The 19,620-nt window shown below is 45.8% G+C and overlaps 1 protein-coding gene across 3 annotated transcripts in view; it reads left to right on the forward strand.

The window, feature by feature from the left end:
* The window catches only part of PRKCH (protein kinase C eta), a 223,423-nt gene that overhangs the window by 130,981 nt on the left and 72,822 nt on the right, over positions 1 to 19,620 (forward strand). For all 3 annotated transcript variants that reach the window (XM_027111430.1, XM_027111432.1, XM_027111433.1), the window contains exons 7-9: positions 1,692 to 1,819; positions 4,753 to 4,896; positions 5,078 to 5,251. In XM_027111430.1, coding sequence (XP_026967231.1) covers positions 1,692 to 1,819; positions 4,753 to 4,896; positions 5,078 to 5,251 — 446 coding nt within the window. The remainder of the gene's footprint in view (positions 1 to 1,691; positions 1,820 to 4,752; positions 4,897 to 5,077; positions 5,252 to 19,620) is intronic.

Here is a 19,620-nt window from a genome sequence, read left to right on the forward strand (position 1 = left end):
CTGAGTTTGGAGCTTTTGCCTCAGCAGAGGATAAGGATATGGGGGCTGGTCCCTGTCCTGTTAGGAGTTGAGGGGCTGTTGGCCTGGAGTCATCTCTCATTGAGTGTTGCTGTAACAATCTGGCTGTCGTGGGGTGCACTGTCCTGTGCTGAAATACATGTGAGTTTCAGCCTGAAGCCTGAGACACATTCTGTGTCACCAGGGGAGGCAGAGTTCATGTCAGTACAACTGGACAGCTTCCACTGGCTGCCTGGACTTAACCAGACCTGCTTCTATTAACAAAAAGGGGCTAGTCACTTGTCTTTAGGAAAGGCAAATTCTTGTATTTCTTCAGAGCACCATTTAATTATTCTTTCTTCATAGATACCTGAAATAATTCTTTTTCAACCAAAACAGCAGCCAACTCACATGTAGCTTTGTTTCAGGCACTGCTTGATCATTAGCTGGATGGTGTCACCCAGGTGTGGGTTTCTAGCGTGAAAGTCACTTTCTGCTTTCGTATGGTTGTTGCTGACAGGCAGAGCCATGGGTGGGATTCATTTGCATTGCACTTGTCCCTGGTGGTGCTGAGGATAGCACGCCTGCAGTGTTCCAGCTCCTATCATTTTTGCTTTTATTGTCACGTGGAGCTTTAGAAAGGCCACTGCAGGCTTGTATGTCTCCGTACCAGCCTTGCTGAGAGAGGTGGATTTCCTATGAATCTAATGAAGCTTAAGCCTTGGAGCTCCTCCCTTGCAAGGTACCTTCCAAGTTCTCTACTTGATGAAGTGCTCTTTTTCTTAAAGAGGGCAACCCTACAATTGCATCACTTCAGGCACCACGAAACCTGGCTCTGTGTATGCTTCCAAAGATGGGCTGACACACCTCAACGCATCTTACTCTGCTTTATCCCTGCCTCCGATCAGCAGGGCCCGTGTCAAGAAACCATGTCAGAACTCTGTGCTGATTAAACCTCGGGTCTTTCATCACCCCAAGTCAGCTTCCTGTGCACCAGGAGCTTAGCTTGCTTCGCTCTCCTCTTCCAACTGCCACTTGCCTTGACCTTTAAAAATGTTGCTTTCTGTCACCCATGAAGCCACAGGCTGCAAGCACTGAGAAATACAGCTGCTGCACAGGATGCCGCGTTCTGTGCTGTGAGGGCCACCCAAAGACAGTGCTCAGAAAGAAAGCTTTACTTAGAGGTGTTTCTCTCAGAAACACCAGTTCCATCCTGTCTGAACAGCCATCTACACGTGGCTGTTAGACTGCTACCTTTTATTGAGAGTTACAAGGAATGGCATAAAGTCGGTTGACACGTTTCCTTGTTATTTAATCGAGTGAGCTGTTGCCGTGATGAATGTTTTGATCTCTGTATTGAATCATGCTGGGAAATCAGTGATGACTTTTAAAATATGATTTAAGTGAATGTCTTGCATCAAGTCACAGTGAAAACAAAAAGAAATTTGAAATGTATTATTCTTCCGTATGCCAGGCTTACTGCTTCTGCACAGAACAGAAATAGAGAAAAAATCAGGGATTTACTTACACTGAGGGATCGTTGTGAGTGTCAGTTGAATTTGATGAGAAGATATCATTATTCAGCGTGTGCAATTCCTCAGTCACGGTCTTTCAGGTTATCTCAGCTCTCTTTCACAGCACATGTTGATGTGTCTCCTTTCTGAACGTGGATTCCCTTTTCCTCTTCCATCCAGTATGTAAAATGAATGTACACATTCGATGTCAGGCGAACGTGGCCCCAAACTGTGGAGTGAATGCAGCAGAGCTGGCCAAGACTCTGGCAGGAATGGGCCTCCAACCCGGAAGTATTTCTCCCACCTCGGTGAGACTTTGCAATTTTCATATTTTGTAATTTAGAAGTTGTTCAGATGTGGCGAGCCCTAGTATTGTGTGTGGCATAACCAAAGTTCCTAGTCTCAGCAAATACAATAAACAGATTTACTGCATTTTTAAAGAGCATTTTGTTCCACAAATAAGGTTCTGTATACAATTATATAACAAGAAATAATGAGCGTGCAGATATAGCAAGAAGCAGAAAAGGGATTTTTTTTTTTTTTTTAAACAGCTTCCTGTCATTGTGGTCTGGTGAAAAGCCTGGAATCCAGGGTCCTCAGTTCTGCTCTTGTCGGGGCCCCCGGCACTGCAGTTGACCAGTAACTATGGGCCTTTGCTTCCTTCTCTCTGAAGGGGTTGAACTTAAAGAGCTGATGTTCTCCACAGGCCTGGAATCCAGCAGTTGTGTAGTATTTGTTTATGGATCGTGAATTTATCTCAAGTCCAGCCACAGACAGGAGTTCCTTCCTCTTGGCGGGAGTGGGTGGGGGAGTGGGTGGAGCATGTCAGTCGCTGTGTCCTGCCACCGCCCTGATGACCCTCCCCCACCTGCTGTTGTCCATTAGAGCTTCAGCCACATCCCAGGCCCACATCCTATTGCCGCCTTCCTGGCTGTGGTCTGCTGGGAATTGGGAAAGAGCCATGGTTATGGCTGAGGCTTCTGAAATGTGTAGCTTGACGCCGGGTTCAGGAAAATTCTAGATTTAACTGTCAAATCTCTCTGGGCACTTAGGAAGGGAAGTGCAATCACTGTCAGGTTCTTGGTTATCCAAACAGTGTCATCACTAACCACCCCATTTCCTTTTCACTGAAGGGCCCTACCTGGTAAAGCAGGGGCTTGGATTGACATTGCATTTCTTGATTTCAGGAAGGCATTGGCAAAGTCCTTCAAGTCTGTGTGTTGTTCTTGTGGACAGACAGGCAGGATGCTATACCGTGAGGGGGATTTCCAGTGCATGGGACAGCTGTGCCTGAAGAGTGTAGGTTAGGGATTTCGGCCTGGCCCAGGGCTTCTGAAATACCGTGGAAATAAGCTGAGCCATGTGGCACAACCTCTAGGAATGGGTAGTGCCACTTGTCACTTGAACCAATATCTTTCATGTTCTGATACCTAATAGTGAGAAAACCCAAATTACCTGTTAGCTGACAGTACAGCATTAAAGAGAGACATCTTCAGTCTATCAAAAGAGAGGAATGGGTTAAACAAACAAACAAAAGATTGAGACACTGGATTTAGAGTTTTCTGGCAGGGGAAGTATTTAAGTGGAGGAAGTGAGATTCAAGCTGGTAAAATTTTTCCATCTTTGAAAAATTTATGATCACAAATCTAGAGGAGAAACTATTAAAATAATTGGATTTTAAAGGTGATCCATTTTATATCTTCAATCACTGTTTCACTGGGTTGAGTAAGAAAAATCCTTGTAGTTTCAGGATATTGCCCAGCTGTTTATTACAAACGTTGCTTAGAAGTTACCCCAGATAAGCATTTTTTTTAAGCTAAATAGGTCAAATGCTCCAGGATGTCAGACTTTTGGTCTCTTATCTGGTGGTAGCCTGTCTTATAAATATCCCAAGGTAGACACCTGCACGTCACCTTGTCTTTAGGTAGCCCCCTCCCTGGGATGAGTCTTGTACTAGTGGGATGGGGCTAGAGAACTCCCCAAAGAGGCCACACCTACTTCTGGTTCTGTGTGGTGAACCGGGAGCTCTCATTGTGTTGGTGGTTAACCTTTCTGGAGGGCAAGTTGACCATGTATCAGAAGTCTTCAAAATTAACACATTGGCCCAAAGAATTCCCTTTCCAGAAAGTTATCTTAAGAAAATAGACGATGTTGATGAGGATGATCGTGTTGATAAAGATGACAACACAGCTTAGGTTTATGGAATGTGCCAGGCACTGGTCTAAGTGCTTTAAGTGCAGTTATTTATTTGCTCCTCATAACAACCCATGTTGCAGGTACTATAACATCCCCTTTGTTAGAAGAGGAAACGGAGGCTCAGAGAGGTAGGTGACTTGTCCACGGTCACAGGGTTAGGTTGTAGAGCTGTGATTTGAACCCAGGCCGCCTGCTTGAGAGCTTAGACTCCTAATCACCCTGATTTGAAGATTTGCGTGCAAGTATGGTCACTGTGTGTTATCTATACTAGTGAAAACTGGGAGATAATCTATATTTCCAATACCGGGAATTAGTGAATCAGTTGTGATATATCCATAAAATGGAATATTGGACAGCTTTTTGAAACTCATGTTCTTGAAGGAAATTTAGAGATATGGATAATATGCATGGAAAAATGTTAAATTAAAACTTGTGTTATGAAACAATTTTATTGTATTTTTTTAAATTAAGTGTAAAGATAGATGTGTGTATATGTATGTTTCTATTTTTTGTTTTTTGAGGAGGGCTGATGAGATTATAGGTATTGTCAGTCTTACCCTTCATATATTTACATTAACTTTTGTTTCTCTTTTATAATTTAAAATATTATATATAAAAGTGTTGCTTCATCCATTCTTGGTGTGGAGTGGTGCTCAATTCTCTGAGCAGTTGTGAAAGCTGTTATTTGCAGGACATGGACACCAGGTGGCGCTCTTGGAACTTTGACCACCCTGTAGAAAGCCACCACAAGAAAGCAGGTGGACCAGACTGAGACATTTTCTATATACTCCCATTTGAGCACAAACTGAAACTCGGTGGCTTAGATATATTTTAAATGATTCTGACCCAAATACAGTAAGCACAGATCAGGAGTTGGTGCCGAAGCAGTTCTGAGTGGCAGAACCTGATCACATGTCAAGCTGTATTGATCTTTCCCCATGTGTTGTATTGAGCGTTGAAGCTGCAAGTAAGGTCTTCTTCATCCATAAATGCTTCATGCTCCACTGTGATTTCTGACTCGATGTATTCCTACTCTCCTTTGCAGAATCTTCTTTCCAGATCAACCCTAAGACGACAAGGAAAGGAGAGCATCAAAGAAGGAAATGGCATTGGGCTTAATTCTTCCAACCGACTTGGGATCAGCAACTTTGAGTTCATCCGAGTACTGGGGAAGGGCAGCTTTGGGAAAGTGAGTCTTGGCGCCAAGTGTTCGGGTGGTTAAAGGATGCCTGCTCCATGTATGTTGTTTGCCTGTGCATGTATGTATACACATGCCCATTTCCCACGTGCCATCTGTCTTCTGCCCCAGACGAGGCCACACCCTAAGAGCTGCATGAGTTCTCACGCTCCCTTCTCCTGCTTTGCCATAGGTGATGCTTGCAAGAATAAAAGAAACAGGAGACCTCTATGCCGTGAAGGTGCTAAAGAAGGACGTGATCCTGCAAGATGACGATGTGGAGTGCACCATGACAGAGAAGAGGATCCTGTCTTTGGCCCGCAATCATCCCTTCCTCACTCAGTTGTTTTGCTGCTTTCAGACCCCTGTAAGTATGACCCACCTTCACTGCCTCAGTGGCCTCCTTTCTTCAAAAGCTGAGCTCACAGATGTTGAAGATTTCATAAAGTAGAGTATTAGAAACTTTGGGGGGATGGACTCCTAAGGTAGGGTCATTTGAAGTATCCAGTGACTTCTGATGACAAGAACCAATGAGCTAACTGCTTCCTTCCTTTCATGCTGTCCTGGAGAGGGATCACTTTGAGGGTTGTGTGTCCTAAGATTGAAAACGTCTTCATACATAAGTCTTCTCTAGCAGAGCGAAGGTTGCAGAAGTCTAAGAATACAGTAAACGTCAGGGACTGCTTATTTTGGTGACTTTAACCTCAGCTCTGTTGCTAAATGCTGAACTGGTTCTGACCCGGGGAAAAGAGTTCAGACCAGGATAGGCCCGAAGGGGGCACCTTGACTTGTAATGTCCCAGGGCATTGCTCCCGGCCTCAGTCAAGGACCCTTTGCTTGATTCTATGGACTGATTGTGGGATTCTGTCTATCCCATCATGTTGTGCAATTAAGAATGCTTTGGGCTGCAGTTAACAGAACATGTGACTGACAGTGGTTTATACAACAGACAGGAAGGATGAGTTTAGTTCATCAGTACAGACTTTTTTCTTGGGAAGTCTGACAGTAGCGATGTTAGGGTTGGATTAGTTGCTCAGTGACATCAGACATCTCTTCCCCGTGGGTCTCAAGGTATTTGCCACAGCCCTAAACATCACACCTCATACGACAGCATCCGAAGCAGGAAGCTCGGGGGACAGAGGCAGAAGGGCTTCATGGACCACTCTCCTTTTATCAAGGAGAGAAGAATCTTTCCTAGACCTGAGTTACAGGCTCACCCTGAGCTGCAAAGGAGGCTGGAAGAGCAAATATCTAGTCAAGATAAGCTGCTTTATCATGATTGGCTCACATCAACCTTGACGTGTCCCGTGGGGCAGGACACTCTGTAGCCCATTTAGCGTTGGGCTCAGAACTGGGCTCCTGTTGTCAGTGGAGAGGGAAGAGGGCTCCTATGAAGGCAGTCTGGCACAGATATTTCTTAATCTTCTTGCTGTCAAAGGCATTCTGAAAGAGAATTCAGGACATGTCCCTTGCCTCTGCTACCATCAGGGATGTAAAGGGTGTGATGGGAGCAGGATGGGGGCGTCCCACCTGGTCCAGTGATGCTGCGATGCATTTCTAGGGAAAGTCACAGCTATGCCGGAACCAGAAGGGCCAGTCAGAATTCGTCAGGCAAAGAGAATGAAAGCGAATATGGAATAAAGTTTAAACAGCTCAGGCATGGATCTACTAGTAAACGGGAAGAGGAGGAGTAAATAAAGCTCACGAGCATAAAATGTGAAGTTGAGGAGGGGCCTGGTGAGAACTAAGGCTGCAGAAGTAGCCCAGGCCGCTGTAGGCGCTGTTAAAGGAGCTAGGGTTTTAGTGCTAAGAACAAATGGAAGACATGTAAGCAGAGGAATGACATATCAGATTGCATTTTTTTTTTTTTAACAGATTTATTTATTTATTTTTGCTGTGTTGGGTCTTCGTTTCTGTGCGAGGGCTTTCTCCAGTGTGGCAAGCGGGGGCCACTCTTCATCACGGTGCATGGGCCTCTCACTATCGCGGCCTCTCCCGTTGCGGAGCACAGGCTCCAGACGCACAGGCTCAGTAGCCGTGGCCCACGGGCCCAGCCGCTCCGCGGCATGTGGGATCCTCCCAGACCAGGGCTCGAACCCGTGTCCCCTGCACTAGCAGGCAGACTCCCAACCACTGCGCCACCAGGGAAGCCCCAGATTGCATTTTTTAACTATTAAAAACCATTTTCTTTTCTTTTTTTTTGCAATGGGTAGTATAAGCATCCTCCAAGTAACCATACCCTCTCTTTGAAAGGAACAATTATTACTAGTTTCAAGTGTAGCCTTTCAGAGAGTTTTTTTTGCACCCAAAAGTATACAAACACACCACATATATGCATCCATATTTATTTTTCTAAAAAGCACAAATGATAGTATATATTTGTCCACCATTCTGTATCCTTTTTTTTAAGGAAAAAAAAATCCAAAACGGTTTTATTAAGGAAGTAAATCTCTGTAATGCATCTCGCAAAATTTACACATTTAAAAAAAAATTGAGGTATAATTGACATGTAACATTATATTAGTTTTGAGCGTACAAAATAATGATTTGATATTTGTATATGTGGTAAAATGATCACCACAATTAGTCTAGCTAACATCCATCATCACACAGTTACAGAATTTTTTTCTTGTGGTGAGAACCTTTAAGAGCTACTTTCTTAGCAGCTTTCATATATGCAATACTATGTTATTAACTGTAGTCACCATATTGTAAGTTGCATCCCCATTCTCCTTATTTTTTTGAAAAAATGTAATAATGTATCTTGAGATTGTCTTATATTTGTATATACCTGGCTGCCTCATTTTTAATGGCTACATACTATTCCATTTTAAGAACATGATGCAATTTATTTAACTTGTTTCCTATTGCTATATATTTAGGCTGTACTTAGACTTTTATTTCAAAGTTGCAGTGAGTCTCTTTGTACTTTCATCTTTAGGTACTTGTGCTATGATTTCTATATGATACACTCTTAGAAGTGATATTGCTTTGTCAGAAGTAGATGCATTTATAATTTTATCTAGTTGGCCCTCTCTCCCCATCGTGGTTAAAGATAGCTAACACTTTATCATTTGAATACCAGGCACTGTTCTAAGTGCTTTATGTGTATTATCTCAGTAATCCTTACAGTAATCCCATGAAGTAAGTTCTGTTAACATCACTCCCATTTTACAGATGAACAAACTGAGGCAGGAAGAAATTTAGCTTCCAAGTGGCAGACGTTTTCAGTCTGACTGCTGAGTCCAAGCTCTTACCACTTGCTGGCTGTATTTCTAAATTCCTACTCCCAAACCACGTGTGAGAAGGCTTATTTCCCCCACCCTCCTGTCATGGCATGCTACTTATCATTTTGATGGTTGGAGAGATTTTTAAAAAGGTGTCTTTGGAGTTCTAACCGGCATTTCTCGGACAGTGAGTGAAGCTGAGCGTTCACGTGTGTTTAAGGGTCCCTTGTGTTGGCAAAGACACATGTACAGCTTAGGGAATGGACGGAGCAGGGAACACTGCAAGCCGGGAGACAGGAGGGTGTGTGAAGGGGGATGCACAGCGTGCACTCCCATGCTGTCTGAGTACGTTGGAAGGAGCTGGGGTTCAAGTAATAGCTTCTTGGGCTTCGGTTTCCTCTGCACTCCTTCCCGCCCCTCATGGTCTAGGCTCTTTGAGGCCACGCCCTCCTCATCAGAGTCCTCGGTGGCTCCAGGAGCCCTGGAGTCCCTGGAGTCCCTGGAGTCCATGCCGCCCCTACCACCTTGCCCGATTCTTGCTTCCCATCTCCGGGTCCGTGGTTCCTTCAGAGCTCCGGTTCTGCCCATTCTCCACTGCTACCCAGAGTATCCCCAAAACACTATTTCCCATGCTCTGTGCTCTGTCCACCTGAAGCCCTTCATCCGCCCTCATCCAGCTGTTTTCCCAGAGAAGAGTGGGGTGACAGCCCTGAGCTTGAGAACACCCTTGTGAAGAAGGCAAGACTAATGGGTGGTACTGGTCACCCGCCTGAGCTTCAGGCTTACCTTCTCCTCATTCCATGAGCCGGACAGGGCTATGCTCAGGTCGTCTTTCCAGGGCTGCGCCAAAGTGCAGATGGTTTTCTATGACATTGGGTTAGATGATATTAACAGTTGACGGACATGGTTGTGCAGTGGCTGCTTCAAGTTACTCTAATGAACAAATAAAGAAGCGTCACCTACCCAACTCCAGGGGACTTTTACCTACCGAAGGAAATCCCCGTGATTCTATGGAAGCAGTCTGAGGTCTTACCAACAATTACAGGGTGTTGTAGTAGAAAAGAACTTAACCTGGACCAGATTGGGAGACCAACAAATATAGAATATACAGTGCAAAATTTTCCAGGAAAATATAAACTCTACAGTATCGCCAAATATTAGTGTCCACATGTTATTTCCACAGTGTTCAGCCGGTGAAGCCTTTATTTTAACATGGGCCATCTATTTTTCCTAGTGACAGTTTCATATATGACCACAAGGTGGCAGTCGTTACCGCAAGGTATTTTTATTTCTGCACCAGAGAGACAGGAGCTGACTCTGGGGTTAAAATTTGTGTGTTACAGTAGATGTCTCCAAAGCAAAGGATAATGGGAATTTTCCCTTGCCCTAAGTCTAAATGATAAAGTGGTAAGAACCAACTTAAAAGAACCAAGTGCATTTTTCTCATGCTGAGAGAGAGATATACAGTTTCCATTTTGCTGTAGTTTAAGCCTTCTCTCGGATTTGCAAGGTATCAGACTCCACATATGCATAGCATTTGCTCTCTGCATCTGTCCATCTGTCAGAAATCCTCAGTCACTATCCCCATTTGCTACTGAAAAACTAAAGAACAGAAAATGTTAGTTACCATGAGAAATTAAAGCAGGTAAATGACTACTTTTAGCTAAAAAGTACTTTTAGCTAAAAAATGGGTTTGGCAGGCCCTGGCCTCTGAAGTGAGATGCTAGTCTGCAATGTGTCGCTTCACTGTGAAGACGCTGGCAGAGACGGCAGTCCACTTGCCGTCCAGCCCTGTAGGATGGGTGTCTCTGAGGCCCAGGAGAAAGGGAGCAACTTGCCGAGGACCCCTTAGGCTGGGAGTGGTGGAGACAATGTTTATCTCTGGGTCAGGCTGACTCTGCAGCCTGGCTCCGTCCACTTGGTGTCTTATACAGCATTGAGGTTGTTGGTTCAGCATCTGCTTAAAGTCCCTCCTGTCTGCCCTGACTCACCTCCAACCTGCTGATATGGAAACAGCTCTGCCTTTGGAAACGGGAGACCTAAGTTCTTCCAGCTCTGTCTGAATGGCTTGCAACCACCTTAAAATTCCTTTGAGCCTTCAAGGTCTCATGGTTGAGATGAAAGCAGGATTGCTGTGAGGACCAAAGGCAAGAATGCAGACACGCCGTTGCTACACGCGCGGCAAGTCGGTGTTGTGATGACCGCCTCCTTCCCCACACCAGAAGGATGTCCTGTGCCTTCCCAGGGGCCAGCACAGACCCCCACATGGAGGTGACAGTAAACACCCACAAAGTAGGCATTTTGAAACTCCTTTTGTTCTTGGCCAGAACAAAAAGATAAGCAAATTTCAAATATTAGATAATTTGTCGTTTGCTGCATAGAATTATGAGCCCATGAATTACTGCCCCGATTTTTTCAATATAATGCTTGTTACTTGCATGTATCTCATTCCACTGGCGTCCTCATAAATTTCTGAAAGCACTGTAAGTCCTAATAGTTTGTGAATAATTTGATAACCTGGATCCAGACTTATAAGAATGCATATACTCTTGGATCTGTTGATTTTACTGCTGATAATCTAGCCAAAGAAAACAACGTAAAGAATAAAATAAATGTTATGCATAAAGATGTTTAACTTTCAGTGCATTATTTATAAGAGGAAAATCTTGGAAACAACTTCAGCCTTCAGCAATAGGAGTCTACTTAAACAATGTACTATTTGATGAAGATTTTCAGCCAGTAGAAAAATAATTGAATATTAAGTAGTTAGATCATCGTGTGTTACTGTCAGAAGCATCTAACGTGTAATATTTATTGCATATAATTCTTACATCAGCCGTAGAAGATGGGTACAATTAATTATCCTTATTTTGCCGAGTGCTAAAGGAGGAGTTAAGTTACTTGCCCTAAATCTAACAGAGTAAATGGTGGAACTCGGAGATGGGAAGCCGGGAAATAGTACAGAATTTATGATTAGGGGCGTGAATCTATATCAGGTTTCACCCAGGACTGCAATGTGGCAAACCTGGCCCCTCCTCCAAAAAAAGCCTGAAAGGAGATGATGCCAGTAAACTACCAGGGACTGTTATGAAGGTTGTGGAATTAGGGATGATCTTTTTCTTCTTTGCTCGTTTGTCAGTTTCTGCAATGTGTTTCTGTTTCTTTGTGGATGAGGGTGGGAGGAGTGAGGCCTTATGAAAGGAGCAGAGCCCAGGGTCTGGGCTGCTGGCCTGGTGTAGGCCACCTTCCCCGCTCTTTCAGGTTCAATTCACTTCACACGCCTTTCATCTTAATTAGTGACTGTTGTGCCGGCAGCCGAGCCTGCTGGCATTTATGGCCTAGGATCCGGGTCTCCCCACCCCCAGCTCCCAGGGGCTCTCCTTGGCTCTCCTGGAGCCCTGGCTGAGTGCTGAGGGCCGAGACCAGGAAGAACAAAGAGGCAGCAGCAGCAGGAGGGGGAGTGGCAGAGTAAACACTGGTCAGATGCTTTAGCCTTTGTTCAGAGACCCAGTTTGTTAGAGCAAAGGCTTCCATTTGGAAAACATAAGACACACTGTGCTTGGTGCCCAAGAGCTGCCTCTCGTCGGCACGACCCCGGCCGCGTCAGGTCCACGAGCCCGGTTTTTGGGAGAGAACTTGTTTGCATTTGTGAGCTGCTGCCCTGCGAGGGGCGGGGGACAGATTACACAAAACCTCCTTTTACAGGGACAGAAGCCCAGTGCTCTCACCTCCCTACTGACGGGGTGTCCTCGGGTGTCACCTGCAGGGGTCGTGCGCGAAGCAGTGCGCCTGGGGCTCCTGGCAGGGGCATTGCTTTCCCTAAGAAGCTGCCACTCAGTGTCGGTCAACAAAGCAGAAATCCAGCCTTTGAAGGGTAGGGCGGCTAGGAATCTTGTGACCTAAGTGCTGTCAGCTTACACAACCGGTGCAAACTGATTTTGGTGCACTTAAATCACACTTAAAATATGTCTGAAAATCGCCTGCCAGCATGGGTGCAGGGAAACAGTCTTTTCTCTGGGTTATTGTCTCCATCGTCATATTAAATATTAGCAAAGGGGTGTACATGTGAGAGAGAGACGCACAGACAGACAGACAGACAGAAGAGTTAGGCAGCAGGATGGTCGTGTGGCCCTGGAATGCATCTTTCAGAATCTCATCAGGAGGTCGCTACACTGTAGCCTTCAACAGGAGAGCCCTGAGTTCTCATCTTGACTTAGCTAATAGTCCCCTTGTCTTGAGGAAGGTCCCCTGCCTTGGATTTTTTTTTTTTTTCCAGATAAGCACCTCCTGTGCCCTTCTGTCACAGACCTGTTGGCAGAAATGCCTCCCAATAGGGACCCCCCACGGACTTCGTTCCGGTGGGGGTGGGAGGTGCAGTCAGCCCTGCACACCCCACCGCCCTGCAGCCCCTCCAGCTCTCATTCCCTTTCCCGGTGTGCAGGGAGCATCTGGCAGCGGCAGCTGGGCCACTTGGCCCCTGGTACAGCTTTACCCGCTACGCTCTAAATCACAGCGACATCCCGGGCAAGGGGAAGAGCCCTCTGTTAACACGTCACATAGCTGGTCGATTCTTGGCGCCTCACTGCGCCAGCTTTGCAGAAGGGGTGGGTGAAGGATGAAGTAGCAGCAGCAGGTACTGTTCACCGAGACCCTAGCATATTCTGGGTGCTCGTATTCACTACCAGTGTCTAGACAAGTGTACAATTCGGTATTTCCATAAATAGCTGTTGAATGAAATATCTCATTTAATACTCAAAACAGTCCATGGGGGTAGAGATACTATTATCCTCATTTTAAAGATCTGGAAACTGAGGTCCAGAGAGGTTAAAGAACTTGCCCCAGATCACACAGCAAGCAGGAGTCAGTCTGTGGATTCTTAACCAGGTCGTCCAGTTTTAATAATCTACTAATATGGCACAAAGAGAAGTATCCTCTCTCTGCAGTGTGTACAGCTGAGGAGAGTGTCATCAGGCAGGAGTGAAGGCAGTTTTTCACAACATACAGTTTTGTGGCCTTTTATAAAATACCTAAGGAAAGGCCATTTCCTCGTCCCTGTTTGGAACTGGGTTTCCTCCTTTCCCTGAGCAGTGAGTGCCATAAACACCATTTGGTCTGCTTATGGGCCGCTTATGGGTCATTTGGTATAGTTTGCCTTTGGCTCAGATCAAAATAGAAAATGAACCAGAACATGGTGTTTCCCAGTTGGGCATGTTCCCAACTTATTAATCGTGTTCCAGCTGGGAAGAGAATGCACGTAGGCCATCTCTGGGCTCTGCATTTCTGGGAGGCTGATTTAGGACCTTTGCTTCTGTCCTCGGAGGCTTCCCGGCTCCCCGACTATCTGTGACTCAGTAGGGCCGGGAAAATGAATGGGAAATAGGAGGACGCGAAGTCCTTGCTGTTCCTTTGGCTGTCTCTGCTCAGGGAGGACTGCCAGAACACTTGGTGTGACCAAAGGGCTTGAAAGGGTTGCCATGTGTTTCCCTTTGAGGTTGTTCAGCTGTAACTGGCCTCGTCACTAGCTGTCATCCACACCGATGACCCAGAGATGGCCTGGACTCCCCAGCTCCGTGGTTGTAAGGCGGTTCACGAATTGTGTGTCACTTCCGTCGACTTATCTGAGAGTGGCCAGGGTCAGACGCGGCCCTTGTGCTTCCCGATGACTGGCGAGGCTTTGTGGCAGTGAGTTTTGGTTATGGTTTTCCCTGATTGTGCCTGGGAACCTGCCAAACTATAGATACTCCCGCCTCAGCAGGGCCCTGTTTTAAAGCACTGGGCTTGAGGTGCCAGGAGTGGCTCCAGGCATGAGAAGGGGATGGGCTTTCTACCAAATAGTTGAGTGAGAAGTCAGCCAGTCCGGGATCACACTGATGGAGGGCTAGGGGGAGAAGCAGTGCTTTTAATCCTCAGTCTAGCTGGGAAGAGGAGATTCACACGCATGGCATAGACAGTATAATGGCTGTGTTTACTCCATGCTACCAAAGGAAAGGTAGCTGAAAATGAGGACTGGCCTCTGGGGGAAAATTTTACCTACGGGCCAGTCTCTCCTCAGAAGGGCAACCAGAATGACTATCAAACTAACAGTCTAACCAGCAGCACCTGAGGGTGGCCTGCGGGTGTTTCTCTGGGAAGCTGGGTTGGCCTCTGCCAGGACCAACTGGGACCTTGAGGCCAGGGCCTGACACGACACCTGTGGGTGGCTGGAGTGGGTCCCCCTTACCCTGAACCCAGAATCGTGCAGTCTAGAAGCCCAACTGGTCTGGGTGAAAACCACAGACCATAATGTCTCCTAGTTTTGAAATACTTGCATTTTCCATAATTGCTTCATCACTGGTTAGAACCCAGCTGCGCCCATCTCCACTAGGCCCCAGAACAATCCGGGGCCCCTCAGGACAGAATCAGCCCCGTCAGTCACTATCAGCTTAGCCGACTTGTAGTGACAGAGGCTTGTCCACCAGTAGGTGAAGATCAAGGGTGTTCATTCATTTGGCAAATGTGCACAGAGTTCCTTCAGGGTGAAGGCTCGGGTGAGCCCTGAGGATGCAGCAGTGGACGGAGCAAGGAGGGGCCCCTTCCCTCACGGAACCGGTGTCCTCCCGGGGAGTTCGGGGGCCTGAGCAGCCTGTTCGTAACATAGAGTCAGCTGCTGACCCTCCACGGTGGGCTGGTCATGGTAGCAGTTCTGGGATTGCCATTTAGGACAGGCTCAGAGCAGCCATCCGCTTAGAAGAGAGTCTGCGGGGCTTGTATTGAAGTTGCATTTGCATGTGGATGCCTGTGTGGTGCAGTGAATTGAAGACCTGATGGAGATTCCTGGGGGCAGGGACGGCGATGGGTTCTGTAGCACCACTGGGCTTGGGGCCCAAAGCAGGAGGCGTCATGGAAGAGCAGGCTTACTTCCCATACTCACCATTATAACTGGCACAGTGTTCTTCATCCCTCTGGAAAGACTGGTCTCATTCCCTGCCCCCACCCCCCTATCAGTGCCGTCGAGACTGACTTGTGCAGGGTTCCTCGTCCAGCCTTCCACTGTCAGAGAGCACCTTGGCTGTCTCACCAGCAGACCTTCCCGCTCCACTGGCGGGCTCTGGCAAGCCCCTTTGGGACCACCCAGGGAGTTCCTGTTTCCTTTCAGTGCAGGCGTCCAGCTTTTAGTATATTTGCACAGCAAAAGAGCCGGCTGTATTTGGAGCTCACTCCTACCCATTTCTTTAGGATGGTCTGTAATGATGTATTGCTTAGGTCTCACAAAGCGAGTCTTGGAACTCCTCCCAGAGTCTCAATTCCATTCTCATTGTGTATGATATTTTCAACGTTAAAATGATATAATGTATAATTCCCAACCAAAACAAAAGAGGAGAGCCCTTCCTGCAAAACTGCTCCCCTCCCACCCATACGTGTTTTCCTGCTCCTGTGCGGTGGCCGTGTGGGAAGTGCCTTTGTCCTTTTCCTTCCTCTCCTCACCCCCAGGGAGCACTGACCCATAGTCTGCTTGTGAAGTGGGAACTAGCCTGTGCCCACGACAAGCCCAGACCTTCTGCACTAGCGTGTGTCTCACCAGTGGTGGAAGGCGGTTCAAGATAAGTGAGCCACAACCAACAAGGTAGAGAACTGGACTTAGAGACTGGTTCAGGTTCCTCTTCTGGAAACCTGCAGAAGTGAGAGCCTGCTCAGAAACTCGGTTTGCCCCTCCTTACTTTGGCTTCAGGGCAGATCCGTAGCAGGACGTTCCCTCCACATTGCTCAGAACTTTACCTCCAAGACCTTGACCTTCACCAGCAGGTCAATAGTTTAAGGAATTGAATGACTGGCGAATGTTCAACCTTTCCAGTAAAAAAGGTTTTAAAAAAATAAGTTAAAAAAATTTAAATCACATATTTGTACAATGTGATATCATTTGCCCACTACCAATATTGAGGGCAGGATAACCCTTTGTCACAGGAGGGGAGGAAGCTGCCCTGTGCGTTGTAGGATTAGCAACGTCCCGGCCTCTGCTCACCAGGTGCCGGCGGCACTTCCCTAGTTACGACAACCAAAAAAGTCTCCAGACATGACCAGATGCTCCCTGGGGGAAGAATCTCTCCAGCTGAAAACCAGTGCCTTACGTGAGTGTCTGGTGGTCCAGCCTAGATATGGGAAGTCAAGTAGGCTAGATCACTAGCCTTTTCACAGAGGCCAAAGAAAATGTGACAGATCTTCTTTGTAAAGACATAAGCATTATCTCTGTTTTTTTCTGAGTTTGTAGACAGACAGAGCTCCTGTTTGGGGACTCCTAACAGCTGTCCTGTTAAAGAAGATGTTGCACATATATACAATGGAATATTACTCAGCCATAAAAAGAAACAAAATTGAGCTATTTGTAATGAGGTGGATAGACCTAGAGTCTGTCATACAGAGTGAAGTAAGTCAGAAAGAGAAAGACAAATACCGTATGCTAACACATATATATGGAATTTAAGAAAAAAAAATGTCATGAAGAACCTAGGGGTAAGACAGGAATAAAGACACAGACCTACTAGAGAATGGACTTGAGGATATGGGGAGGGGGAAGAGTGAGATGTGACAGGGTGAGAGAGAGGCATGGACATATATACACTACAAAACGTAAGGTAGATAGCTAGTGGGAAGCAGCCACATAGCACAGGGAGATCAGCTCGGTGCTTTGTGACCACCTAGAGGGGTGGGGTAGGGAGGGTGGGAAGGAGGGAGATGCAAGAGGGAAGAGATATGGGAACATATGTATATGTATAACTGATTCACTTTGTTATAAAGCAGAAACTAACACACCATTGTAAAGCAATTATACTCTAATAAAAAATAAATAAATAAATAAAAACACGCTGGGTGTCAGAGCCTGGGGCATCTAAGGGACAAAAGATAAGCTCAGTGAGCATATAGTTAAAATGGGTTATGTTAGAAAGCAAGCAATACAAATAGTGCAGCTTCTCGTGTTTTGGCATTTAATGATTATATGTCCACTTTACCAACAAAGCACTGAATGAGTGGCATTTTATGAAAATCATCGTCACCACTCTGGTCTTAAAGGGGTGCCTCTCTGTGAGTCAGATTCTTATCCTGTGTGTGGTACATATGACTGGAATTTACAAGCAGAGATAAAGCTTTAAGAAATATTTCCCAACCAGTGTATAAAAATGTGCTGGTAGCAATACAAGTGCGCTTTGGGGAAAGCGGACTTGCTGTTTTCTTTCTTTTGTTCCCATGTATGGGAATGCCATTTCAGCTTAAGATAGATACCTTAGAGGCTATCTGCAAAACTGAGTGGTCTCTACATATTAAAAGTGGATCCTAGCCACCAGAGACATTACCTGTTAATACGTTGAATGGTAATATTGTGTCTACGTTGCATTTTTAATTCAATCCAGTGAATGTTTCCTGAGCCAGGGACATTATGTGCCAGGGACTGAAGGCATAAGGAAGAACAAAATGTGGACCTGCCCTTTTGTTGCTTTCAGGCAAGGGTCTTCCTAAACACAGATAAGTCTTATCACTGTGTGATAGAAGACAGCCATAGCTTGGTCCCTGGGGAGGTTGGAAAGGCCTTCCATGGGAGGGGCTGTCTGAGCTGTGTTTTAAGGATGAATAGGAGCCCTACAGAGACAGAAGGGGGATGGGCCTCCCAGACAGGTAGTAGCAGTGCAAAGACACAGAGGCTTGAAATTGTACGATGTGCCCAGGAACCCCCAAATAACTTGATGTAGCAGGATTGCAGGAGAGGAAATACAGGGAGGAAAGAAGACATCCTTTGCTGAAGAGTTTAGACTCAATCATGAGGTGAAAGGAACTGGCAGGGAGCAACCTAAGCTTTGCATTTTGGGAGGGCTGCAGGTGGCTGTCTGCAGAGAGAGGAGACTGGGGGGGCAGCCCTGGTAAGGCTGTTGAACCACTGGCCTGCTGAACCTTCCTACTCCAAGGCAGCAGCCACAGGGATGGAGTCAAGGAAACACATAGGAGGTGGAATTGATAGGACTTTTTAGAGTAAAAGAGTGAGAGGAGTAGCGAGAGTTCTGACCAGCTGGGAGCCTGGGGGAACGGAATAAATGTTTTGGGTTTTTTTGTTGTGTTTTTGTTTTGCAGAAAATCCAGCGGTAAGATGTTGCTCAGAAACACTGTTCAGATGGGGAGTGGATTTTAGTGTCAGTATCCACTTGGCATAGTAGAAACTGTCATTTAAAATATGTCAGTAGGCGTTTATAGAAGGAGAAGAGAGGAAGGCTGAAGAGGGATTTCTAAGTAAGGGAGGTTAAAGGTAGGGGGAAAAAAGAAGAATCAGGAGGAAGTGGTTTCTTAGGAGGAGCCATCAAGTGCCGAGACGAAGTCCGTTCACCAAGGGATTCAAAGCTATCCACTGGATTGGGGATGTGGTTGTTTGTGTGGCCACCTTAGTCACCATTCTCATCCTTGGGGTTTGAAGGGCCCATCACACTTCAGTTCACCAGCTAAAGCTTCTCGACGAAAGTAGCAGAGTGTCCTCTCCCCTGGGTAAACTTTTTCATCTATTTCTGATCGCTTTGCCCCTCATCTTATTAGAGCTGTGTCTCTTTTACTTGGGTCTCCCTACCTTTACAGGAAAGTCTGCATCTTTCTTCCTCAGTGGACAGTGGAGATCCATATTTTGCCCACGTTGCAAAAAGGATCTGGGAAGAGATTGTAGGGGATCTCATTCCCCAGCCAGAGGGCCAGAGAAGAATGATGTTGTGGCTACACTGGAAGTCTCAAACTCAAAATAGCATATGGAAGGCACATTCCAGACAGAAACTTCAGCAAGCATGCAGCACCATAGAGCAGAGGAAGGAACAGACTCTCAGCCAGTGGGTTGCCAGGCATCATCTTGAGGCAGATATGGAATATTCTTGGCCAGATTTGATACTTACCTAATTGGCAAAATGTTTAATCAGAAAGCTATAACCCAGAATCTCCTCCCATGAGGAAGACATGTCTAGTTGATCCACAGATCAAAGGGAGACATGAAATCTTCTTTAACAAGTTGCGAAGTTTAGGAACCTCTGTCATGAAAAAGAATCTAAATGGCATAACGGAATTTTTACTCTTTATTTTACTCTTTATTCTGTAGCCCTATACAAACTAAATCCATAAATATCTTCAATAGACTTGTTCCTATTTGATGCTGAAACCAAAATCTTTATAAAAAGAATGTACTATGTGAAATAATGATTTAAAGGAATCCTATACTGCATACCTTTAAGTGACCAAACCTTTTTTTTTTTTTTTAAGTGAATAATCACCTAAGGTATCTTCTTTGGGAATCTACATTCAGAATTTAAAAACCATGTCCAGTTCGTAATAATCTGCTTTCAGAGATGCCTGTTTTTCCAGGCTAATAAAAATGATCTTTATCATAGGATCAGTGACTAGACTGTTAATACCATGTCTCTTATTCTCATTAACGTAAGCAGAAATCCAGCTCATTGTAGGACTTCATAGAAATGGCATGGGGAATAGTACGCAACTGTTAAAAAAAAATCATGGT

This window comes from Aethalodelphis obliquidens, unplaced genomic scaffold (genome assembly GCF_003676395.1).
Source record: "Aethalodelphis obliquidens isolate GAN/ISIS:26980383/991018 unplaced genomic scaffold, ASM367639v1 scaffold10, whole genome shotgun sequence".
Lineage (NCBI taxonomy): Eukaryota > Metazoa > Chordata > Mammalia > Artiodactyla > Delphinidae > Aethalodelphis > Aethalodelphis obliquidens.